Here is a 25,928-nt window from a genome sequence, read left to right on the forward strand (position 1 = left end):
ACGCTTGGGTGCGGCAGGGACTGAGCAGGAGAGCTGCCCCAGCCCTGAGTGAGCTGGCAAAGGGGGAGCGACCCGCCGGCTGGATGTATGTGGATGTGTAAGGCTGCACTGGGTCTCATCCCAAAGAGCCCTCCCCAGCTCACGGGGCAGCCCCTCTTCTCCTCCTCCCCATTTGAGACCAACTGCTTTGAGCTAAGCCCAAGTGACCTGAAACGTTTTATTGCCTGGTGCTCCCCTGGAGCAGAGATCTGGTTGAAGAGGTGCCCTCCCAGCTCTGCTGCTCCACAGGGACCTGCCCATGGTCCCTCAGCTCTCCTGTTTGCACCCTGTGCTTTCAGACCCCGGCAGGAGTCCCTGCAATGGAAGGAGGTGATGAGCGGGGCAGACGGCGTGTCTCCTGGCTGAGGAAGAGCCTTGTTAGCACCAGGATTAAATGAGCAGCCAGCCAGTGTTTGTGGTGCCTGGGCTCATGTCCCTAGTGTGAACACGGGTTGTGCTGCTGGCAGTGGTGCTTTTAGTGACTGTTCCCTTGGTTTGGTTTGGTGCAAAGTGGCTGTGTCAAAGCAGACATGGTTTGAGATCTGACGGTAGTAGAGCGAGATGCATGCAAAGCCACTGAGAGCAGTTTGTGGGTATGGGCTGCAGTGCTGTTCGTGAAAAAGTGTGCATAGGAAGGTTATTAGCGCTCCTCTAGTTAATAAAAAAAAAAAAAAAAACCAAACTTTCTGTTCATGGTTAATTCAATATTGAAGATAATTTTAAACTAAATAAACTGTTCTCAGGGGAAGTATTTAGGTGTTTGAAAAGGATCATCTGTGGAGGCAGATATAGATACACTCAGATTCGTTCCTAATTCACAGGCTCTGGTACCCCTGGACGTAGCTAAAGCACATGCTCAGTGCCCTGCACCCCTGCCTGTGCGACTGCCCGCCGCAGTGCGGTCTGGTGTTCCCCATCCCGCTCCTTGGCCCTGCTGGGGAGGGCTGGGGGGGCAGTAGCCTCGCACCCCAGCTCCCTGCTGCCCTCCTGCACTCTGCTGCTTTATCGAGGCCGTGTGAGCTTTGCCTGCTTGCTAACCACAGCGGACTTCAACGTGGCTGTGGTTTGCGTGCCTCTCGCAGCTAAGGTCAAGAGTCAGTTGTTTTGGTCCAGCGCTGTTGGATGCTCCGGGGCTTGTGCTCGAGCCCGCCCATGGGAAGTGTGTGCTGGTGGCTGCATGGCACCACTCACCTCAGTAGGAGGCTTCCCCAAAGTTTGGATTTAAATCCTTTAAGGTATGAAGGTGGCAGTGCTGCTGCCCTCCCTGCCTGGCCACGCTTAGGGGAGTCATCCCTCCTCTCTGCTCCTCCACAGAGCCCTGTTTGACTACGACCGGACCCGGGACAGTTGCTTGCCCAGCCAGGGGCTCAGCTTCTCCTACGGGGACATCCTGCATGTCATCAACGCCTCTGATGATGAGTGGTGGCAAGCCAGGCTTGTCACACCCCACGGCGAGAGCGAGCAAATTGGGGTCATCCCCAGCAAGAAAAGGTGGGTGTCCGTCAGCAGGAGCTGTCACACGTGGTGCCTCCTTGGAGGTCCCTAGTGTCCGTGAGCCCACAGCCCTTGGGGATCTGCTCGGAGTGGGATCTTCTTGTCGTCCCAGCCCACCTGCCCCTTCGTGGCTGTGTGGCATGAAGGGCACCCCAGTCGCAAGCTGGGGCTGCGTGCAGGTCTCCCTGGGGAGATGTTCTCCAAAGCTGAGTGAGAGGCCAGGTGAGGAGGGGAGTGCCCAGACCCCTCTGGTCCCTGTGGGGATGGAGAAGCTGGTGTTAGCAAGTCTGGAGCTCCAAGTGAGAGCAAGAGTCACAGCAGTGACTGCGTGCTGCTCCTTGTGTCCTCTGAAAACTGCCCAGCTCTGTGAGCCAGGTTCCCTGTGATGGGAGGTCACAGGGAGCAGAGGAACTGGCTGCCACTGCCTTCAGGTCTGCAGAGCCAGCCCCATCTCAGTCCTCCATCTCTCCTGGGAAGGCTGGCTTGTCCCCCTCTCCTGCTCCTGCAGACACCGGCCTTGGCCAGACCCCAGACAGGCAGCTCCACGTCCGTCCCTCTCTGGGAAGGAGCTGCCCTTTGCTGGCAGGGTCACCACGGAGCCGCCCGGGGAGCCAAGTGGGCAGCACGGAGGGTGCGTGTATGGGACAAGCAGCTCTTTCCCCAATAGCTCTTTAACTTCCAATCAGGGTGGAAAAGAAGGAGAGAGCGCGGTTGAAAACGGTGAAGTTCCACGCCAGGACTGGCATGATTGAGTCCAACAGGGTAAGTGCCAAGCTGGGGTTCGGCGGGGCACCTGGAGCTGGTAGCTAGCAGGGGCAGGGTGAATCTCGGCAGCAAGAGCTCCTGGTGAGGCAGCTGGAGCAATCCCAAAGCAAAGAGCAGTGCGACTGAACCTGCCCCAGACCCTCATATGCTCGAGCCTGGGATGGTGCAGAAGCACTGGGGGAGGAGCTCTGGTTGGAGTGGTGGGGGAGCAGAGCCTGTCCCACTGCTGTCGTGGCTGGGAGCTGACTGCAGGCAGCTCATGCAGGTGAAGGCAGCTGCCCTCACCCCTTGTGTGGAGCACTTAGTGAGTGGACAAGGAAGGGAGAACGGCCTGGCTACCCCTGTAGAGCTGCTGATTGCCCCGTCAGCTTCCCAGCATCCCTACCCCATGTTTTTCTCCACACTTAATTTTTTTCCTGCATTACCGTTTTCATGTAATCTCCATGATTTCATTTGAGGGTAACTGCCCTGGCACAGCTCCTCATTGTCTCTTCATTTTAATTTTTCCCACATACGTTAAACACCATTGTTTTTTCTGTCCTCCCTTCCATCTCCATGTTCTTCAGTCGATCAAAACGAAACGTAAAAAGAGTTTCCGCCTCTCTCGAAAGTTTCCATTTTACAAGAGCAAAGAGAACCTGGCCCAGGAGTGCGGCGGACAGGAACGTAAGTAGCAGCTGGCCAGAGAGGGCAAGCGTGCAACCCCCAGGTCCCCTGCCTTGGGGGGAGAGATTCAGCACGTATCCGTAGCCAGGGGTCCTGGCGTCTGCCCATGGTTGGGTCTGTGCTCCACAGTCGTGCCAGCAGCTAGGGAGAAACCGGAGCTTGAAAGGAAAGCAGTGGCTGCAGGCTGGCGCTCTTTCTCTCTCTCATGTTCAATGTCTTCATCCTTTCATCCAACTTTACACCCGTCTGAACCCCCTGCTCTGCCTCCCCCCCTACTCTTCCCCCCTCTGCTGCAGGCTCAGCTCCCTCTCTCCGTCTGCCAAGGGCTGCTCCCCTCCAAGTGGGGGGCTGGCCACCTCCTGCAGAGCTTCTCCTGTCCCAGTCAGGGCTGAGGGGCTGGGGAGGTCCCGGCTGCACTCCCCATCTCCCCTAGAAGTGACTTGCAGCTGCATATTTCTGTCTGAGTCCTTCCCCCAGGTCCTTCCCCGTACCCTGTAGGTATGGGGGACCCTTGCCCTTGCCGGCGGAGGAGCTGCCCGCCCCTGACTGAGGCACATCTTTGGTAGCTGGCTGCAGGTGTTGGGCAGTCCCCAGCTCTCATCTGGCAGCAGCCCGGGGCTGCCAGCTGAGGCAGGGCGTTCAAGTTGTTGCCCCAAATCCTGACGTGGGCAGCACTGGAGCTGCTTGGCAAATCCAGCCCCTCCTTCCAGGTGCTAAACTGCATCCACTCTTCCAGCGAGTGTCCAGAGCGAGCCGCGGTCCTCACACCGTCGGTGCCTCCTGCTGTCGGTGGGCGAGGCAGAGCCGTGTCTCTGTCCCAGTGCCAGCGCAGGGAGCGTGTTCCCTCCTCTCCGGCGGCTCTCCTGAGAGTGATGCAGAGATGGGAGGTTGATGCTTGGCTGCTTTGGGAGCTGCCCTCATCCCTCTGCTGCCCGTGCCAGGCTGGTGCTGGCTTCCAGCGAGCTTAGCAGCCAGTGTGAGCCTCTGGCCTGTTGGTGAAGGTTAAGGCTGTGTGTCCGGGCATCCTTCAGAGTGCCTGGACGCAGCTGGGCTCCAGTCAGCTCCGTGCTGGAGCTGGGGGCTCGCTGGGATGCTGCTCACAGCCAGCCCTGCGGTGCAGTGACGTACAGCATGGGGATGGGGCAGGCAACACTCCGTCAGCTTGTGTCGCAGACCCGCAGCCAGCTCCCTCCCTGTGTTCTGCTGCTGCCCATCCCAGCTTGCGGTGGGGGGTCCCTCCCCCCATGTTGCCACAGCCCGTGCGAGCATTGGGGTGCGAGCAGCCAACACACGGGTGGGGAGAAGCGTGTCCCCCCTGCTCTGTGTCCCTGGAGGACTGGCTGTGCCGTGTCTTCCCCCGGCGCCAGGCGGGGCGGGGGGTGGCAGTTCCAGAGGAGTGCAGAGCCCCTGCGCCCTGCCAGCACACCCCGTGAGGCATCGCGGAGAAACACCTCGGCCCCGCTTGCCAGCAGCTCAGTGCTGCAACCGCTCAGTGCCAGCAGATGCTGCCGGGGCCGCCCTGCCCTCCCCAGACCCAGGGTGGCCCTTGGTGGCTCTTTGGCAGAGAGGATAAGGTCGGGGCGGGGGGGGGGGGCAGTAGGGTGGTCTGGCAGCACAAGGCAAACCGTTTGCAGCTGGTTGATGGCGTCAGCTCTGAAAACATTTAACCTCACTTGCAGTTGCAGCTCTGGGCCGTTCTGCACTCCTGTCACTAATGCTGGTCTGGCTCTGTCTCCCCCATCCCTCTGACTGCCCTCTCCCGTGCTCTCTTCTCTCCCCCTCTTCCCCTTCTCGCTGTCTGTGAAATCAGGACTTCCCTGGGTTAAGTGACGATTATTATGGAGCAAAGAACCTGAGTAAGTCGAATTTCGATGCGCATTGTTCACTTTCCATCGCTGGCATGCCTGGTGGTGCCTGGGGAACGGTCGGGCTCCAGCTGGGGCAGCTGCACTTTCCTCGGGGTGCGGGGAAGGAGGAGCCCCGTGGGCGCTGCTCTTCCTCTGGGGAGCACCACATCTGCTGGCGGGGGCTGCTGGGCTGCAGGAGGTGCTGCCGCTGCTGCGCGCGGGAGGGAACAGGGGACTTTGCTTGGGGATGCTGGCCATGCCCCGAGCGCGCCCAGCTGAGTGCCGCCTGCTGTACCCAGGGTGAGCTGTGCCTCCTCATCCTCCTTTTCCTCCAGCTCCTAGCTGGGCTGGCTGCTGGTTTAGCGCTCAGAGCCGCTGTCAGTGCAGGTGGGAGGTGGCTGGGACCGTGATGGGCCCGCTGTGAGTGGGGCACGCGACAATGTTTTGAAGTCCCCACGTACCCAGAGCTGAAAAACAGCAATGGTGGGAGCCCCTCAGGCCTCCCAGCTGGGTGTGAGGCTGGGGGCAGGCAGCGGCCAGCAAGCCTCTGTGGGGTGGTCACAGCACTGGGATCAGCCTGAGCAAGCAAAGCCCCAAACTCTGTCACATGCTGTCACTGTCTTGTCTCTGTGAGTCCCAGCCCTGTCCCCAGAGGTAGGCTCCCTCATCCCTGTGCCGGTGTGGAGCCGTTGCCCTCCCCCTGCCCTCCATGTGCATGTTGCACCCGCTCCCCCCGCCAGCACCCTCCTCTCCTCGTGCCCTCCACCTCCCCTCCCTCAGCCTGGGGAGCCCAGCGCCTGCACGTGGCTGCCCACCCACGCCTGCCAGGCAGCCCCCCTCCTGGCATCCCTGCCTTCTCTCGGAGGAGCCAAGCGTTTCCCCTGCATGCCACTGGTTTCCCAGCAAAGGGCGAGAGGTGCCACCCTGCCCCCGCAGCGCGGGCTCGTCCCAGCGGGTGCTGGGATGTGGGTTTCTTGGGAGGCCAGTACTGCCCTGCCCTGGGTCAGTAGTGCTGGGTGACAGCCAGGGTGCCTCCATGCCTTCTGCCTGTGCTCCTTCTGAAGCGGGTCTCTCTGGTTGCTTTACAGAGGGTGTGACATCAAACACCAGTGACAGCGAGAGCAGTTCCAGTAAGTGTGCATCTCGCCTGCTCTCCCACCCCTGTCCGTGTGTGTGTGCGCGTGTGTGCATGTTTTGGCACTTCCATCTTGTCTCGTCCCGGTTGTGGTTCTGTTCGGAGGCTGGTCCTTCCTGCTGGTGACACCGAGACGCTGTGGCCAGCTCCTGCCTCCGGGCTGGGGAGAGCCGGGGCTGGGGGGCAGGAGCAAGCCCGGCTGCTTCCCTGCTCTTTCCTGGCTGCAGGGTTCTCAGTCCGTGGTGGTTCCCCCGACCTCAGTGCCTGCTGCCAGAGGCTGGGTCTGTAGCGTAGGTGGCTCCTGGAGCCCCAGCCTGCGCAACAGCATGGGGGTCCAGCTGCAGCAAACGCTCCCTTGGTCCCCAGCAGGTCTTCTAAATATCTGCAGCACATCTGCTGTTCCACCCTGCAGGGAGGACGGTGTGGCCCAGTGGGCCCCGAGCCCACAGCAGTGGGGAGGGAAAGAGTTGGCTTGACCCAGAGCTGGGATGTGAATAATTAACGTGGACCAAATAATTAATGTCACTGCATGCCTGTCACGCTCCGTGTCAGCTGGTAGAGTGGTGGGGACAGCCTGGAGGTGTCCGCAGGGCTGCAGGAGGCTGCCCAGGTCAGGAGCCAGCTCCTCGCGGGTACGGAGGGGCTGGAAAGCCACCAGTGCTCACCTGCCTCTCCCTGGCTCTGTTGCAGAAGGACAAGAGGACACCATCCTGTCGTACGAGCCAGTGACGCGGCAAGAAAGTAAGTGGTGGTGCTGAGCTGCCCCGTGCCTGCACCAGCGTGGGCACAGGCAGGGTGGCGTGGGCACAGGCAGGGTGGCTGGCGTGACCGCTCCTCTGCAGTACCAGCACGGTGCCGGGTGAACACAAGGGTTGGGTTTTGTCTGTCGAGTGCAGCGGGGGATCTAGGCACGCACACCACCTCGCAGGGCTTTCCCTGGCCTTGATCGTCCCTTTTTAATCAACAGAAAAGTTTTCTGACCTTGTCTGCAAGTCCAAGGGAGAGATCCAGAGCTGAAAACTGAGCTGGACTTTAGTCCCCAGCTGAGGACAGGATTATCCCTCCCTGCCTCGGGCCAGGTCCCCACTGCAGAGCAATCTGCAATCTTGCCCCCGGCCGTCAGCATTTAACCCTACTCGATGCTCAGTCCCTGCAGACCCTTTCACAGGCTGAACAGTCCCAGCCTCGGTGGTGTCTCCTTGCCAGAAGCTGGAGCAGACTCCTAGGTTACCGTCACTTCCCCAGTTCTGTGGCATCCTTGCCCAGCTGTCCCAGTTGTCTGGCTCCTGCCCCTGAGTGGGGGAGCAGCTTTGCTGGTCTGCGACCCCCCCGAGCCCCACAGCACCTTCCCCAGGGCCGTGCAAGTGGTTTGGGTCAGGTGGGAAGGAAATGTTGACTCTGGGCAGGAGGAGATGAGCTCTCATGGAGGAGGCACCTTTGGGTGCCTGTGTGATCAGCAGCACCCACCGCCAGCAGGGAGGGGGGTAGGTTGATGCCAAAAGTGGCAGCAGGGTCTGCTGCCCACAGCGCAGACGGGGCCTCAGGTGGTGGCTCTTGTTTGCAGTTCACTACGCGAGGCCGGTGATCATCCTGGGGCCGACAAAGGACCGAATTAACGATGACCTCATCTCTGAATTCCCACACAAGTTTGGCTCCTGTGTGCCCCGTAAGTCCCAGCGGGGCCCTTGCTGGAGGGAGGGGACAGGGGTGGCTAGCGGAGTCTAGCCCACAGCATGGGGAAGGGGCTGGGGGCATGGGTGGGTTTTCTCCCTCCCAGGAGGTTTGGTGTGCATCTCTCCGGGTTTGCTCACGGTGCCTGCTCTCCTCCAGACACTACCAGGCCTCGGCGCGAGAACGAGGTGGATGGACAAGACTACCACTTTGTTGTATCCCGCGAACAGATGGAGAAAGACATCCAGGACAACAAGTTCATAGAGGCTGGGCAGTTCAATGACAATCTCTATGGGACCAGCATTCAGTCAGTGCGGGCAGTGGCAGAGAGGGTGAGTGTCTGGTGCCATTCCTGGGACCAGGACGCGTCCGGCCTGAACCCAGACATGTTCAGCAGTTCCCCTGCTCTCCCTGTGTTGTTAGCCAAGGGCTGTAACCACATTAAGCAAGTGTGGCACAAACCTCTGCTGCCCCCGGAGCCCTGCCAAGCCATGTGGCTGCTTTTCTCAACCGCATTACTCCACCTTGGTGTCGCACCTCTGTCATCCAAACTCCACCAGAAAGCCCGGCACTGGCGGCACCAGCCTCGTGCTCGGGAGCTCACGGGGCAAAGGTGCCCGGCTGCCCTCCTTGCAGCAGCGGCGTTTCCTCTGCAGGAGCAATGCAGAGAAAGGTTCAGTACCTTTGCATTGCTGCTGCCCTGCCCTAAGCAGGAGGGAATGTAAGGTCACTGGGAGTTGGATTGTGTCTCAGGACCGGTGTTCCACCTCTGTGGCTCCTCTTTCATAAGCACATCTGTATGAGCGAGCTGTTTTCTGCACGGAGTAGGCAGACGTGTGGGTAGGTCTGATCCCGATTGTCTCCTTTCCAGGGGAAACACTGCATCCTGGATGTGTCTGGCAATGCTATCAAGAGGTTGCAACAAGCACAACTTTATCCCATTGCCATTTTCATCAAACCAAAATCCATTGAAGCTCTCATGTAAGTGCAACACCGTGTTCTGCGCCTCTCCAGGGCGAGCAGCTCTGGCATGTCGGGGGTTTGTATGTCTGCTGCAGCTGCTTTTTAGAAAGCAGCAGAGGTTGCTGCTGGTGCCGAACTTGTCCAGCGTTAAGAGGAGCTGGGCCCGTTGTGCTCTCTGTGGCTCATCTAATGCCACGGCGCATCCAGGCTCCGTGCACTGCTCCAGCTTAAAGCCCTTCATTTGCCCAGTAGAAAGATTACACCTGGGTAATCTAAAAATGCTCCCAAACGTGCCTGATGTAACCTGCTCAACTGGGCCCAGAGTCCAGCCAGGAGAGCTGCTGACAGCCGGTGGCGGTGGATCACAGCTGGATGGTGCCTGGGCCAGGACAGCCCTGGGGAGCAGAGAGGAGACGTTTCCTCTCTGCCTAAGGGAGAACCCTCTGCTTGTCCTGCTGTTCCTGGCCCTGGGGAGCGCAGACTGGCAAGGATGTAAGAGCTGAGCTTGCAACTCTTCTGAGCAGCAGCAGAAAATACTATCTGTGAGGAGATTCAGTAGCTAGAGATGGACTCTGAGATCAGAATAGATTCCGCTGGCTCTGAGGGGACTGGGAAACCCCCTTCTCAAGCCAGAAGGGGTCAAATTGCTTATTTGGGTATTGTATGAAGATGAGGGAACCTGGGCAAAGAAGGTGGTGACAGGCTCTGGAAAATGAAGGAGAATTCTGCAGTGGTCTTTCAGATTTGGAGGATTGTCTGGATTTGAGTCTGCTTCTGTGAACACAGAGGAGTGATGGTGGTGGCAGTGGGAAGAACTGTTGGAAGTTGAGATGAAGTGCCAAGGCAGCAAAGAGCACGTGGGGAAGGGTCCAGACTTTGAGAGTTGGGTCCTGCACCGCTTCCATCCCTGGTGTGCTGAGGTTTCCCAGGCACCCTGACTCCATGAGCTATTTTTGCTGCTGTTCATTGCTAAGAAGAGCTAAGTTTCTACTTTTTGTCCATGGCAGGGAGATGAACCGGAGGCAGACGTATGAACAGGCCAACAAGGTCTTTGACAAAGCCATGAAACTCGAGCAAGAGTTTGGAGAGTATTTTACAGGTGAGTGTCCTGAGCTGGCTTGTATCTGATCTGATGTATTTTTCCAGCTAGCAGCTGTGACCTCTCTACCAGCACTGTCTTACTGCAGGGTCATGGGAAAATGTCCAGCTTCATCAAAGTGAAAAAGAAATGGCACTTTGCCAGGAGGGCTCTGCAAAGGGACTGCTCTAAGATCAGTCGATAAGAGTAAACCAGCTCTAGAGAAGGAGACAAGTTGTCAGGCAGGATTTTCTGAGTTTGTGAAAGCTTATCACCAACTTCAGTAATAATAAAAGAAGAAAAAATCCCCAGGCAGGGCAAGCACTGCGTAGATTCAGGGTGCTACAAGGCTACAGGAAATAAAATTCCTTGCATGGGGAGGGGAAGGGGACTGTTTTCAAAAAGAGAAAATAGTAATTTCAAAGAGGAAAGATAAAAAATTAGTGACCTAAATAGTGGAGAGTGCCCTGAGTTATTACAAAACAGCAGCCAAAAAAGGACTGGAAGTTTGGCTGGCTTCCTAAGCAGTCTTTGCTGAGTTGCTGGTCAGGGGCTGCCTGGCACTTTGTGCCTGCAGAGATGAGCTGCTCATGACACACATAGGCATCGTTGTGCACTAAGGAACTAATGTTTGTAACGTGATTAATTCTGGAAAATCATGGGCAGGCAAAGAGGCATAGAAGCTGGTCTTCCATTTTTCTTCCAGTGCAGTAACTGTTTCTTCTAAAGTTGAAGAGTGATAATCCTGCCAAACCCTGTATTACCCACCTAACAGCTACTGAGAAAAATCCCAAGCAGAACGTTTTCCAAAAATGGATCTCAGCTGAGCAAACATATGGGTACAACCAGGGTAAAAGCCTCCCCCAGACCTCTAGTCCTGGGAGGCAGTTCCAGAGCTGCCGGCTGCTCTTCCACGAGGAGCACGGAGGAAGCATGGTTGTGCGTGCCTTGGCGTGTTGTCATGCTCTTAGACAGTGAGCTTGAAGTTGACCCGGGGAAGGAACATTCTTGTCTGAAACCCGTTGTTGAAAGAAGTAGGTGATGGACAGAGAGGTGGTCGCTGTAGCAAGTTCTGTGCCAGGAACGAGGGAACAGAGATGCTGGAGGCTGGTCCTGGCTGGGCTGTAGAGGCAGGCTGAATTACCAGAAGGCTTTGGCCCTCCGTGTGCATCTTCCTCCTCTGATGTAGGAAGCACAGCGAGGTGCTTCACGTTGTGGCCATGCTAAGCAGCAAGGCTGCCACTGGTCCTTGGGCAAGAGTTCATGCTGGGAGAGTCACAGCCATAAGCCGGCTTTTTCCAGCCTGACAGTGCTGCGATTCCCACCCTGCAGCAAAGGAAGCAACAGACACGAGGAGCCCTCAGTAGCTGACCAGAGGGGATGGAGGGATCTGGCCCCTCGGGGTGCACCCCCCCCCCCCCCCCGCCCCAAGGCGCTGGGGCTGCAGAGCTGGCACCTGGGACGCAGGGGTGTGACACAGTTTGTAAAGCTGATTAGCAGCCCGTTGTGGCTCTTCACCGGCGCAGGAGCGCTGCCAGGGTGGGATCAGATCTCGCTAATCCCCTGGGACACGCTGGGTTAACCCTCTGTGTCACCGTGCGCCTGTGACACGGGTCGTCCCGGTCATTCCTCTGGTGCGGGGTGAAGGCCTTTCCCGTAGCTCATGGTGGGAAGGCCCAGCACCGCCTGATGCTCAAGGTCTTCCTTGTTCTCTCCTCTTCCAGCCATCGTACAAGGAGACTCTCTTGAAGAGATTTACAGCAAAATCAAACAGATCATCGAGGACCAGTCCGGGCACTACATCTGGGTCCCATCCCCAGAGAAACTCTGAAGATGTCCCCCACCTGCTTCCCTGTGAGCAGAAGATCTCCGAAGTCCCGCCCCACCCAAGCCCTCTGCCCCAAGGTGGGGGGATACGAAAACTATTCCTGCCCCCTTTTTTAGATCGTCGCAAAATTGAGTTTTCTAGTCCTGTTTCTTTTGTTGGGATGAACTCATCTCATTCATCACGTGACTGTTCCCACCGTTCCTGCATGGACCTTCCCACTGCTCCATTAGAGACAGATGAGAACCCATTCAAGGTCGTTTTTTATTATTATTATTATTATTATTATAATTATTATTATTATTATTATTATTAACTAAACCAAGAATCAAGATGGGAGGAGACGACTAAGGACTAACGTAAGGAACAAGTGAAACAATTGACTCTGAGCACATGAGCTAGTATCAGAGCTCCAGGGGCATTTTTTCCAAGTGTGACTGTCTAGCAGCTGTGAACAGTGTGACAGGCAGCAGAAAGCATTTTATTTATCTGTATATGTAATTTATATATAATATATAGAGAGATATTATATATATATTATATATATATATATGTATGTGGACTAGGAAACCTGAGGGACCTCTCTTAAAAGGTACTGTATTATTGCAAGGATCTTTCAGTTTCTCTGTCCCAACCACTGGGCGTAGGGAGTCCACTTGGGCAGGAAGAGCTCAAAACGGTACCGGGTGCTTCAGAAGCGTCTCCCTTCGGGGCCGGTCTCCTGCCAGCCGCCCCAGGGCTGTGAGGCAGAACAGAGACTGGTGCGCTGCCCGTGCAGAAAGGACCAGAGGTCTGGAGTAACACAGCAAAGGAGCAGCAGCTGAGCTGAGTGAGGCTGGGAGACAGAGACTGAGCAGGAGGCTGCAGAGCGAGAGAATGGATGATACTACATATTAAATTGCACATTGTTTTACATACCACCTTATGTGTTTGCATGAGAGGTTTCCTTTTGGTTCTATTTTTTTAAGCTGATTTTAAACCAAAACCATATTGTGTTGCTGTGTTGGCTTTTTTTTTTTTTTCTTTTTTTTTTTCATTATTCCATTTTTCTCCTGTTAATAATGAACTGAATGGGTATAAAAATCCAGTTTTTTAACTTATTTTTTAAACTGGCTCTATTGTAAATAGAATCTAGATCTGCGGTGTTTAGTTAGGAAATACTCTACCAGCCACATGGAACAAATGTACTCGCTGTCCTGTGTTGCTGTGGAAAATCTGGGACATTGGGCTGGCCCTGTACCCGTGGGCACAGGTGAAATGACCCATTCTAGCTTGCAGCAGCACACTGGCATTCTCTTCTGCGCTAGCCACTGGCAGGAAAAGCCCCCAGCTGTGCCTTGGATGGACGCTCACACTTTTCTAAATCAGTATCAGAATTGGGAAAACTTCCTCCCTCTCTCCCCTGCTCCCTGCCAAGCTCTGGGCTCGGCCGCACGCAGGTGGTGCTGGTGGCCTCCCCCGTGGCAGGGCCACCCTGCCAGCACAGCGGGGACCTCGCCTGCTGCTCTAGGAGCTGGCGCTTGGCAGGCGAGGCTGCGGCTGCCTCACCTGGTTCTGTCTCTGACATAAATCCTCTTTCTGAAATTGGGTTCTGCTCCCTCTCTTGAGGTCACCTTAGAAAACCGACTTGGGTGCCCAGTGCTCGCAGGCCGGTGGGGCAGGGGATGCAGAGCTGCACCCATCTGCTGTGCAACTGGGGGTTTTCGAGTGAGGCAGCAGTTGGTGCTGAGACAGTTGGCCCTAGGATGAGAACTGTCTGCCTCTGAGGACACTCTGGCTTCCACACTTGAATGGGGCTCCATCGTGGGAACAGAGCCCTGTGTGAAGCTGGGGGAGAGCTCACACAGCCTGTGAGAGGGAGCTGTGTTGTTGGGTACTCAGAGTACAGGCGGGAGAGTTCTGCCTTACAAAGAACTGCTGAATGCTGTTTCTTGGACGCAGTGCCAAGCACCAGAACAAGGGAGGTCACCGTATGAGCACGAGCAGGTAAGTCTTGGCCCATTCTCCCTTCCTCTATTTTATAGGGATAAGTGAACACGTGAGGTGCTGGTCCCCTTCCCCGAAGGTAACGGTTATCATTGTGTCAGGCGGTGCGTGGCATGCACAGGCCACAGTTTTCAGTGTGAACAAGAACTGCTGTAAGACTGTCTGTGTATTGTCTGGTGCGAAGCTGATTTTACTCGTCCCGCGTCACAAGGAGCCCTGCACGGGCCGAGCAGCTTCCTGGGGCAGAAAGCAGTGCAGCGGAAGAGATGCGGCCGCTAGCGCAGCGGAGGGCAGGAAGGATGCTGCTGTCAGTGGGACCGACCCTAAAGGAGCGAACTTTGGCAAGGGGCTCCTGTTTGGCATCGAGCCCCCTGCCCCACTGGTCCTGCTCCAGCTGCTACAAACGTCGGTCCCTGGAGAAGCGGAGTAAGTGAAACAAAAGTCCTTAAGATGCTAGTCACACCGTTCCTGTCTTTTTTTTTTTTTTTTTTTTTTTCTTTTTTTTTTTTTTTCTTTTTTTTTTATCCTAATAGTCTGTCTCCCTCTCATCAAGACACATGGAGAAAAAGATGATGTACTCCATGGCATAGCTGACAGTATTGAATCGATCATGACAACACTAGTTGGTTACCAGTGTTTCTTCCAAGGAGACATATATTTTTAATAAACAGAGTTGCAAAGAACTGTCTTTGAGACGACCTTGTAGAGTCCATCATTGTGTGCCAGATATGTTTTTTTGGCGCCAATCTTAGCAACTATTGATACGGTCTTTCCACAGCAAATGTAAGTGGTGACAGTGGTTTAAAGAAAAAAAAATTTGCTTTTTTTAGTACAAGGTGGTCACTGAGAACTTGCCTAAAAGAAAATTTAAAAAAAAAAAAAAAAAGGAAGTGGGCTTATTTACAGCCATAAGCCGGCTACTGAAAACTTCTTTTGGTTGAATTGTTCTAGCACAGGTTGACTCTGGTCTGATGACTTGACATCATAAATGTATTTTGGGTCGTGGCTTGAATTGCGGGGAGTTTGGTTTACAAATGCAGATCAAATAATAGGGTGTATATGCTGCTACATAATTGTTCCTGTGTTGGATATAAAGACAGCAACGTAAAGATATATTCTGGCTAATGTAGAGCATCTTTTTACAGTTTAACATGCTGTTTAGATACCAGAGAGAAGAAGTTGTAAAGACAGCTGATGTCTTTTTCTAGTACCTTTAAATGCACAGAACAGGAGTGTTCACTGCAAGACAGGTGTGGTTAATGGGGCATCATTATACATTCCTGCCTGAATCTGCTTTTGAAAAGTGAGAGGGTTGGGGGTTTTAAATCTTGCGTTTCTTTTTCCTTTCAAACTGCACAGAAGAGAAGTGAGGTTTCAGGGGTGTTGTACCGAGCACAGGCATACAGTTTGCAAATAGTTCACAGTTTATGAAGCTCGCTGGACAAATAAAACACAGTTTAGAAACTCCTTTAGCTGATCAGACCAACAGCCTTATGGTGGTGGTTGCCCATAAAACACTGGACGATCACTCCTGTAAGGAGAAGACAACCGCTGGAAGAGTAACCCACATGCTAAGAGAATGAGGATGGCATGAAGGGAAAGAAGAACTTGCTCTTTTGAAGCTTTTTAATGAACTATTTTTCTGGCTAAGGACAAATTGCTCTGCCCACCACAACCTTAGCAAAGTCCTTCTGGACCATACACTAGCGGAGCATTGTCCTGCTAATGGTCCTGTCTCATTGTGAAATACGGGGGGGGGGGGAGGAGAGGTTCTTTTTTCTCCCAAGATGTCCTGCTACAGCTGCCTGCGACAGGCATGAAAACTAATCTGCCCTAAGACACTTATAGAAAATTAGACCATAAGCTGCTTGTGCTATAGAGAAATGTGTCTATGATTCTGTCTGCAGCTCTGGTTAATTAACTGTCTGGGCCCTTGTTAAGCAGAAGAGCACAGGATCTGTGTGGCTACTGGAAGAGACGTTTAAAGGAATTTAACAGAAGTTTTCTCAAAAAATATTTTTCCCCCTTGGTGCCTGAGACGGAGGCACGTGGACGGCTGTCTTAGCTTTTCTTGCTAACGATGCTTGGCAGCATAACCTTCAAGGACTGCTATCCCCTGCTTTCCTCAAGCTGTCTCAGCAGGGTTCGTGGCACCGGCACTAAAGCCTCTGCTGTGGAGAGCAGCGGATGAGCTGTGAAGTTACCACCATCATGTTAAAGGTGTCTCTTTCCTTGAAGAATTCTTAGGTATCCCCTGACCTTTATTTACATCCCTTGCCTCCAAAAGGCGGGTCATGTTGTTTGACCTCTGTTTTTTTGTAATCCCTAAGGGAAAACATTAAGTTGTTTGGGTCAGTCAGTGCAGCATCTGTTAAGGGCACAAGCACACAGGAGCACTGTGGGACCAGCAGTACCTTGTTGGGACCACAGGGGTGACAGTGGAATTCCCTCCCAAAGTTCCAGTGCAATGCTTGACAGTTCTGCCCAACCCTTTAATGAGCTTCAGCCCCCTTCCAATTTCCTTCGTTTCTGGTTACTGGGAGCACTTCACTTCGAAGGGCTAGTGGCCAGACCAGCCCCTCTCCTGGCCTCTCGAATGCTCGGTGCAGCCCTGACTTTAACAACAGCGAAGCTCTTCCCAAAGCGGGAGGGAGCCTGAGGTGCACCCTGTGCAGGAGAGCCAGTGCCCCCAGTGCAGGTGCTCTGGGTGAGAAGCGGCAGAAGCGGCTCCAGGGCGCAGCAGCTCTGCCCTGTCCCACTCCCAGACTCTCCCGGGCAGGTTCCCTGCAGCCCCGTTCCTAGGGGCTTGGTAGGAAAAATGCTCTCTCCCTGGACCCATTCTCCCAGTCACAGTGTATTTATTTCCCTTGTGCCTCTAGACTCTTGCTGCCCCCCCAAACAGTTAAGAAATTAGCAGATTAGGGAAAAAGGGGCATAAAACACAGGCTGGGAAAGGGGTGAAATTTATGAACTACTGCCCTAGAGGATACATTTGTGTTCTCACAGGCAAGGAGGAACTCTGCAGTTACAGAGCAAGTGTCCGACACGCTCTGCAGCTTCTCCAGCGATGCATAAATCAAACTGCAGATGCAATGCCACCCTCTGGAGCAATCTGTTAACATCACAGGCTGAGCACTCAGCCTCTCTTAGCTGAAACGATGCTGCAACACAACAGTAATGACTAAAAAGAGAAGACTGGGAGAGGAATGAACGGCACTGATTTTTTTTTTTTTTTTTTTTTCCCCCCAGGTCAGCTGTTGCTGGCTTAAAAAGATTTATATCCCACAGTCATCCTAGCTGGTCATTGACTATAAAGAAATATTTAGCCTAGTAAAATAAACACTGGACCAGCCTGCATCTACACTAGCAAACTCGGTGCACAAACACCTGCAAAGCAGAGTGAGCGCATGCAAGCAACCTATTGGAAGTAGTCACTGGAAATCCAGTTAATTAAGGTCTGATTCAACCAGGAGAGGAAATCTTGCCCTACTTAAAACCTATGGGTAAATATTAAACCTGGAATAAAATGTACAATGCAAAAAACGTGCAGAGAAGAGGTGTACTGTATCAGCAGAGTCTGTAACTGATTTGATCTGGACTCCTTAGTAAAGTCTATAGCGTGAAAGAAAACAAACTGAGTATCTCCCAAGAAAAAAATTCACAGAATTCTGGCTGCAGGCAAAAACACATTTAATGCTTGCTGCCTTCTATGGCTGTATGTAATTACCTGCTACGCTCACTGGGCAAACGTGACCATCTCATCTGGTACAGTGTGACACCTTTACCTGTTTATGTGTTTGTGCAGGTCAGGACTGAGAACAATAACTAAAGCCAGCCTGGCAGGCAGCAATGGATACCTTTGTCTCTATGGCAGCACCTACAGTCTGTGCATTAATGGATGTAGCATACATCACCAAAAGTGTGACTCTGAAAGAATTTTCTGTGGCATTTGAAGCCTGGCTTTTTATGGGTTCAAACATGTTTCTTAGTTAAACAGCACGTTGTGCATAAAAGAAAGATCTGAAAGCAGCGGCTCCCAAAGATCCAAATTAGACCTGGTGAACTGAGCACATGAGGTGGAGAATTTACTCTAAACAGACTCATCCTCCTGCGTGTGTCTCACAGGAACCATCTGCATCAGGCAGCCTGGGTGATTTGTCTGGGGAGCACGAACAGAACGTCACAGAAGGTCAGTGGAAGTGGCTTCCACCACTTAACACTACCTCAGCCTGAAGACCAAAGGCCCTGCAGTAGATGTCAGGAATAAGAACACTTACGTACCCTCCCGTTGAACTTAAATTTATTTTTGCCTTCAGCTTTGCATCCCGCTCAGCTATTTCCACAGAGGTGCCTTCCTGTTCTACCACTGCACAGCGCCAGCTAGCTAAGCCTGAAGAGAACAAGACCCTTCAGAACAAGCGCTCCAGCCGGGGCAGAGCTCGGGCAGCACCACCCTCAGTTACAGCATCCACCACCCTGCTAGCACAGGCACCAGATCCTATAAACGTCCCAGCACCTCCCTGGTTGCCACCTTCTATGTAACTCGCTCCTTTAGGGGGTCCCAGCCTCACACGATTACCCAGAAGCTGATAGTGACCTGTGCAGTACTGCAACGCACCTGGGGCGGTATGTTCCTACTTGATGTTGCTGCAAATTCCACACTGACTCATCTGTCTGCACGCACCTGCCTTCAGGAAATGACCCTGTATCCAGCTGCACACCAGACATGAGGATGGGGCAGCTATGCTAAGCTGGTTTCTAGCTTCAGCTGTAAGGACGCAAAGTGAGGCCCAGGGCACACAAAAAGCAGGAATCACTAGTATTTGGCTTACTTGGACTATGACAAGACAGACATGGAGCATTGATAGAGACTGGAAGGCAGCTGATTTTTAAATTATTTCTTGGCCCCGACCACTGCACTAAGCTCACTACTAACCTCTTCTTCCAGAGCACGTCAGGCTTCCAGAACAGACTGACTAATGCAATTTGTTTTCTATAGCCATCACCCTGCCATTAGTGACCCTGCCCTCTGTCTGAATAGGCTTTAATAATCCGGTTCTAAGTAAAATATATTTTTACATTTTAAAAACAAATATAAGTCCCAATCTCAAATCAGATGATCTTAGAGCTGAAAGATACTGCTGTACATTAGCCCAGCCTTCTGTGTAATGTCTGCGAAGAATAAGCAGCAAAGCACTTTTAGCTCTCTAGTAAGCAAACCAGAGGACCTGAAATGACTGTTACAGCGTTCCTCAGGGTGCTTGAATATCCTCTTAAAGAAACAGCAAAAGTATCTTCTTATGGAACGTATGCCCAGTTTTACACCATGCAAATGTATGTGTGGTCTATCACGCAAAAGACACAATATAGCATTTTTGCTTTGACCCACCTTCTACCTGCTTACTATCAGTATACATCGACCAGCCGTGATACTTATCTTCTAAGCTGGCAACTGATAGCCTGAATCCATGCTTTTTGCTCAAGTACCCCATCAGCCTTTTTCGAAAAAAAAAAAAAAACACACCAAACACCTCTTACTATCTAGGATCTGCTACAACCCACAGTACCGGTCCCCAAGTACTCAAAGGGCTTTACTGGAGCACACTGCTGCTCCCTCCCGCTCCAGTCACCTTCACTACCTCCCAGAGAAGGGCTTGGACCGTTGGAAGATGCACGGCTTCGTGCTCACATGCAGGCAGAATGCAATCACAATTTGTCCCCCCCTGGGTTAGGACACCAAGAGGTGGCACGGAGCACGTCTGTGCTACCAGAAGACAACATTCAGGCCATGTTTTTTCTGACTTCTCAACCTGCCCCTGAAACAGCAACAGTTGTATAGACCTGGTGATTTTTCTTAACTCCACTCCACCTCTCCACTCTCCTTTCTACAATGAATTTCAAGTGGGAGGTCTCTCTTCAGCTGCAGTAAGATCCATCCATTTCCCAGCCTACTTTTTATGTGGATTTGGGGGGATTTCATGCTGGACTGTGACTGGTGTTACAGTTAGTAGTTGTCACGAGAGAAGAGTCAGATCATTTAGACAGATCTAATAGTTTATTGAGTTCTAATCAGTAAATTTCGGTATGTAAAATAGTAAGTACAGATGGAATGGTGGTCAATACTCTACTTTTTACTACACTTAAAGCTAGTATGGGATACGAAGACTACTATACATATCTGAAATGTTAACTGTATGCAAAAATGTCATTTAGCAAGCCCCCGCTGTCTGGTGTCAGGTCAGGGATCTCTCAGCCTCGAGGGGGTAACCTTGAGAGGTGTCCCTACTGAAGAGGAGACCACCACCACCAGCCAGCTGCTATTGAGGGAGAGCTCAGTGGACCCAGATGTCTGCAGATACTTATAAAGTGGTTGATTTGCAGTCAGATTTTCTGCTCTGTTAATGCAGTTTGGCCGCTTATCAGCCCAGTCTCCAGCCAAACCTTTTTTTTTGGGGTTTGGGGCAGAGCTGTCACTGATAACCTCACACAATAGTGTTAACTTTGATTTGGCCTACTTGCTGAGCACCTGCCTGGACCAAAGTTCCATTAGTTCAAACAGGAGTGAATCCATCACAGTAGTCTACAAACAGCAGTACCTGTGAGCTAAATAGTACCTGCTCTTTTTTGTTCTAACTAAATTGTGAAACTGGCAAACGGCTCTGAATTCTTGTCCATACTGGAACAGACTGAAAACTAAACAATGACCCATATTTATGTAGCAAGGCAGCTATGACACCTTGAGGAGATGCCTGGTCTTGGAATACTTTTATTGTTCTCATTGCCACTTACTACTAAAATCATGTATTTAAACCAACCTGTTACACAACAGCAGACACACGAAAAAGTATTTATTTCTAACTGTTATATAGTTCCAGAGAATGAAAATTATTCCCTAGAGAAAATCAATTATATTTATTCAATAAACACTTCTTAAAAAGTAACTGAATTGCCAACCAGGAGATCCTGGTTTCTTTTCAACTGCTCCCATGACCCCATGCCTTTGCAGAGTTAACAGCCTCTTTCATTCAGCAGAACGTTTCCAAGAGAGATTGTTGTCATCCTTTTTTGCAGCTGTAGCTGTCATTATTTTTCTTCATTTGGAAGAAACCCTTTTGCTCTGTCCAATTTGTCCAGAATCTCACTATAAAGACGAATCATCTGAAGAATATAAGCACCACCGTTGTCAACAAGGATGGATAAAGTTGTATCATTCAACTAGATAATACAACAAAATGACAGGGAACAGAAGCAAGGGAATAGGTGGGAGACTTCCACCAGCTTCCAAACCTAAAATTTCAGGTTGGTGTGAAGACTTTGGCACAGATTCAAATACAGTGATTTAAGAAAAAAATAGTTAAATCAGCGCAACCTAACAAAGGTGGGTTTATTTATACTGACAAGCACGGTTTATAGTTGAGTCTTACATCAGTGAATAAACCTATTCACAGGATCAGAGAACAGTTAAGGTTGGAAGGGAGCGATCTCAATTCTCAGTGCCTTAACTGATGTACTTAAAATGGCATAAAAGTTGCAACCAGCTCTTGATTGCCCAGCTTGTGCATGAGAGAATGCATGATGACTGCATACACCAGCCAGGCTGCATTATGTTGCAATCAAGGTAGGAGCACCAGCCAAAAACTGTAGGGAAGCTTACTTGTGACAGAGGAAGAAAAAGTATCTTTGCTTTCTACAGAGGTACTAGCCCTGAAATTTCCCCCTCACGCAAAGTGGCTAAACTACATCTGAAAAGATAAGCTTTAATGATTTTATTCACATCAGCTTAAACCGTATTTATAAGACACTAGATTATGCTAGAAACCAGACTTGAATGTATTCATATAACAGCTGATTTAAGTCAACTGGTACAGCACCTTGACTTTTATGAAAGAAAGCAAGGTATAAGAGTTCTCCCATGGCCACAAATAGGATTTTATTTCCAGTCAGTCATTTACACAATCCTTCCAGTAAAAGGACACTACATTACTCTTTCTATTGTCTATCAAAACTTTTCTGGCCTCACTTTGAAACAATCTTTTAGCATCAAGCTCCCCCAAAATATTCAGGTACCATGCTTCTCCTGAAACTCTTTAAAGATCACCTGTAGTGCTTTCTTCACCCATATCCATATCTCAGATTCAGACCAGACACCTAATCCCACATTCCCAAATCCATGTGCTTACACTTACATGTCCTTCATAGCTTTTCTTCAGAGATCCTAAATGCTTGAGGAAATGCATTCCTAATCCACACCACTGCTCAGCTTCCTTGTATTTACCAACAGTATACTGAAATATTCCTGTATTCCAGGCTTTTATCATCAACCAAAGGATCTCCATCTCTGGGTAAGCATCCTGAAGTAGAAGACAAGAAGGAGCAGCTCATCAGAAAATCGACTCTCCGCTTTACACCTGACAAGTCAAGAGTACATTAGAGTTTAGTTTCAGTGGGGGAAAATGTGGGGGTTGCAAAGGGCAATTCCTTAAGAGCCCATCCTGTACTTCACAGTTTATCTGCACTGCTGTCAAACAGCTCATTTGCAACTTAGGTAAGTCATGTTGCAGTCACCTACTGGTAGGTCAGAAAATACAGTTCTGTGGTACTGGGAATGCTGCCAGAATGGAAGTATGCTTTCTAACAGCCTGCCTTCAGACAGGCTGCACTTGCTGCTGCAGTACTTTCCAGTTTATCCAAACAGCACTGAATAGCAGGACATAGTCGTGCACTACAGATTAGAAGCAGCAATTCTTACATTTTCAGAATTTCTCTACACACTGTGGCAATGGCTTGCCAGAGTGAAAGCTGCCCTTGTAACTGCAGAACAGAAGCCAGTGTACCCAACAATACTTTGAACCTGGTAGGGAACTGATTCAACTGGGGAAGGGAAGGACAAGCAGTTATTTATTTGCCACACGAATCATTAAGGGGAGGCTAGAAGGACTTCCTTTACCTCTTTGATAGATACTTCTCATCCTAAATAAGAGAGCCCAGAGTAAATTTCTAAACTGCAGCATCCATTTCTGAGAAGGAGGTATAAATCATGAGTGGTGTACCAGCCTTCTAACTGATAATGCACTGATGTGATGCCACAATGTCTCCTAGCATGGTGCCAATTAGTAACTGCTGCCATGAGCAAGACTGCAAAAGAAGGCCGCCTAGTACTGTGAAATTTTGCTGTTATGAGTCCACATTAACATTTCATTCTTATCCCTCAACAAGAACATTATTAAAGATATAGATGAAAACTTGGGTGAAATGCAGGCACAAATGTGAACATGTTGTTTTGGGGAGAAGTCGGGAATAGTGTATCTTTATGCTGTTTTTGTAAAAGAAGAGACATTCAAACCTGACTGAAGAAGTCCTGAAAAGCAATACTCCTTAACTGATTTTTACCTATGAAATTCTAAGGAGAAATAACTGACTTCCTCGGTACAACTACCTTCACGGGACATTATGCTTCAAGCCCAAAAGGAGCAGCAGTTACTGAAAGAAATATTTTACTCTCCATATACCTCTCCTCACAGAAACAAGGCATCTGGTGCCAAAAGTACTGACAGCATAGAAATCTAGTTCTAGGTCATTTGGAAAAAATATTAATGTAGTAAGTTCCCAAATACATTTAACAAAACAGAGCTGAGAAAAAAGCAAGACTGGTATCCAAATTTTAGCTGGCTCTAAACTGATCTGGAAAATCAATCTGCATTTAAAAAAATGTATTCAGCATAAGAATGTAGAAATCGAGACAAGGAAAGATGGATATTCTAGCTCAAGATGTTTCTAAAATAGCCGTTGAAAATTTGGCCTTAAATGTCTCTAAAAAAGCCCTTACAAAAGCCAGGGAAATTCATAATTCAGTCACAAATATCCAAGAGGCATTTCTTTTGAGGTAATTTCAGTGTATCTTCTACTGAAAAAGTCTTAGCTGCTCCACATATAACACAATACAATGTTCAATCTACTAATCATCCTCAGTCTGCTGAGTTTTTTCAAATGTGCTCAGGATCACCTCTCAATCCTCTGTCTTCCTGATCAACTTACTGTGCTGCTGACTACGCTCAAAGCATCTTCAAAGTAATCCCACACCTCCTGCAGCACCCAGGCATCCAAATCCGTTAATCCAGTTGGCAAAGAAAGATCAATCAAACTATGTATGCATTTGCTGAGAATTGAAACAGAGCAAAAGAAGAAACGTTAAATACCATGTGCACAAACAGCTACTTTTTAGTATTAGCAGCACACTAACTTATGTCTCTATGATTGTCAGACAGACATGTTTGCTGTGATGCTTACTACACTCACAATCTTACAGCAAAAACACATGTTTTGCTCATATAAACTCTCATTCATACAAACTATGCAAAAAGAGAGCCAAGAGCAGCAAATACTTAATTATTTTCATTGATGGGCTCTAAAGTAACACAGAAGGAAAGGCATAATATTTTCTAGGGTGCTACACACGACAGCAAGGAAAAAAGTACCTTTTCTAACTTCACCAACAAGAACTAAGCAGTCAGCATCCTCAGAAAACAAGTAACAAACACCTGGTTTCTGAAAACAGGTTGGTCTTTCTCAATGTGAAGTGAGAAAGGCAGTATTAACAGTTGCCTTTTCCCAGTGGTTACTGCAAAGAACTCAGAAAGGAGGGAAAAAGTCCTTTATGGGATACAAGTGAGAGAGGAGGAGACACACCAGGTTGTTTTTCAGATTCCGTACAGTACAGCTGTTACGAGAGACAGTTACCCAGCAAAATAAATCATGTATGTGCTTGGCATTATATCACTAACTCATGGCTTTCTTCTCAGAACATAATTTCTTTTCACTTCATTGTCTTTGAAATACCTAGGTCACTACTGCAGGGTAATATTTTAAATTAACACCTTCCTCACAAGAAACGGCCAGAGACCTCTTCCGGATCCAATTTTCATTTTCCTTCCTGAATAGATTAATTTATTGGAAATATGACTGTTTCAGAAAATATGCCAAGTAAACTAAATGCAGTTAACCCATCTATTAGACATTCATACTTGAGAGGTCCACTGGTTGGCCAGCAAGAAGGAGAACCTTGCATATAAACTGAAATCCACTTTTTTTAAGTTCCCTGTCAGCATTTCTAGTCACAGGCTCGTGGCAAAGCTATATCATAACACTAACCTAAATTTCACAGCATCAATGACAGTCTCCTTTCTGTAAAGACTTAGTGCACTCTTGAGAGCTTTCTTACACAGTACAGGATACCGAGCTGGAGATTCCATTGCTAATGCTTAAAAGCAAAAGAAAATAGAGAAGAAAGAAATTACTGGAACCAGACTTTAATCTCATTGGTCACTAAAATAAACTACAGCAGATACTGACAGATCCCTTGTGATAAAACAACTGAAAAGAGCTTTGCTTAATGCCTGGACCAGTCACAGGCTAGTGCTTCTCTACTATTTTCTTACTGTGCACATCACCAGTGAGGACTACAAGGCAGAACCACAGTAGATTTCATATTTTACAAGTATTCTCACTGCTGTTTACTTCCAGTGCAGTAATCCAAAAATACTGGGGGTTGGTGGTGGTGTCTACAATAAGGAGTACTCTTCTGTTTGTATCACTGAACATGAAAATCTAGATGGAAAAATTAGGCAGGAGTGGGATGTCAGTATGGTGTTTCCAAGCCCAGGTGTGTACTCCCTCAAAACAACAGAGATAAGTAGGTGTTTATGCAATCCTACAGAATCCCCTCCAAAGATCTGCCACAGTAGCTCTAAATTTTACTCATCTTCCCTGGATCCTACTCTACATTCTCCAGGAGGCATGACTAGAACTTTGTGATGAAAGCATGGTACAGTATGGAAAAGTGGTATTTACAAATTAACTACACTAAGTTGAAACTGCATATCTGTCCAAAGTCCACATCCTAAAACCTCTGGATTGAGGCATGAATCAGCTAGGGTCATTCTCTGGCCTTTGCTAGTCTGGAGCTCAAAAAAGTTCATCTGAATAATTTTTTCCAGACTCACAACCTATAGAAATGTTTCAGGGTCTAGAAATGGAAGGATATCGCAAATTTCTGGTTCATCATCCAGGTAATACAGTATTTCAAAATACAGATCTCCTAATGTTGCTGAGATGCTAAGCATCTCTGCTTCAGGACACAATAGATACAATTAGACCCATTTTCTGCATGCTGCACAGTACGTGATAATCCTGGTTACCCCAAATGAACAGGGAAGAGCAACAGAAGCTATGTTTCATGACTTGAAGAACTATGAAAGCATAAATGCAGTACTTACATGCAATGATTTCTAGAGTCTTGACCTCCATTTGTGGTTGATCCCACACTGACTCCATAAGGCTGTGAAGCGTTGGATCATTCAGTTTGGATCTTGCTTCAAATTCATAAAGCAGCAACAATGTGTCTGTTGGGTCTTTAGCAAAATCTCCTACAGAAGAAACAGAATTGCCTGTATGTAATGATTC

At 49.9% G+C, this 25,928-nt stretch overlaps 2 protein-coding genes across 13 annotated transcripts in view; one reads left to right on the forward strand and one right to left on the reverse strand.

The window, feature by feature from the left end:
• The window catches only part of DLG3 (discs large MAGUK scaffold protein 3), a 78,701-nt gene extending 64,539 nt beyond the window's left edge, over positions 1–14,162 (forward strand). For 4 of the 9 annotated variants that reach the window (XM_042807481.1, XM_042807484.1, XM_042807487.1 and 1 more), the window contains 10 exons: positions 1,354–1,530; positions 2,220–2,295; positions 2,865–2,964; positions 5,900–5,941; positions 6,637–6,687; positions 7,511–7,612; positions 7,777–7,949; positions 8,489–8,598; positions 9,588–9,679; positions 11,383–14,162. In XM_042807481.1, coding sequence (XP_042663415.1) covers positions 1,354–1,530; positions 2,220–2,295; positions 2,865–2,964; positions 5,900–5,941; positions 6,637–6,687; positions 7,511–7,612; positions 7,777–7,949; positions 8,489–8,598; positions 9,588–9,679; positions 11,383–11,489 — 1,030 coding nt within the window. In that variant the 3' untranslated portion in view covers positions 11,490–14,162. Of the gene's footprint in view, positions 1–1,353; positions 1,531–2,219; positions 2,296–2,864; positions 2,965–4,774; positions 4,821–5,899; positions 5,942–6,636; positions 6,688–7,510; positions 7,613–7,776; positions 7,950–8,488; positions 8,599–9,587; positions 9,680–11,382 lie in introns of all 9 variants that reach the window. The other 5 variants (XM_042807483.1, XM_042807488.1, XM_042807489.1 and 2 more) reach the window with 2 other exon arrangements.
• A 6,053-nt stretch (positions 14,163–20,215) lies between these two features.
• The window catches only part of TEX11 (testis expressed 11), a 34,808-nt gene continuing 29,095 nt past the window's right edge, over positions 20,216–25,928 (reverse strand). For 3 of the 4 annotated variants that reach the window (XM_042807480.1, XM_032991828.2, XM_032991827.2), the window contains 5 exons: positions 25,742–25,891; positions 24,618–24,726; positions 23,505–23,625; positions 21,656–21,820; positions 20,216–20,627 (listed from right to left, as the gene is read on the reverse strand). In XM_042807480.1, the coding sequence (XP_042663414.1) occupies positions 20,553–20,627; positions 21,656–21,820; positions 23,505–23,625; positions 24,618–24,726; positions 25,742–25,891 (620 nt within the window). In that variant the 3' untranslated portion in view covers positions 20,216–20,552. Of the gene's footprint in view, positions 20,628–21,655; positions 21,821–23,504; positions 23,626–24,617; positions 24,727–25,741; positions 25,892–25,928 lie in introns of those variants that run through there. The other variant, XR_004406929.2, reaches the window with a different exon arrangement.

This window comes from Tyto alba, unplaced genomic scaffold, assembly GCF_018691265.1.
Source record: "Tyto alba isolate M040663 unplaced genomic scaffold, T.alba_DEE_v4.0 Super-Scaffold_5, whole genome shotgun sequence".
NCBI lineage: Eukaryota > Metazoa > Chordata > Aves > Strigiformes > Tytonidae > Tyto > Tyto alba.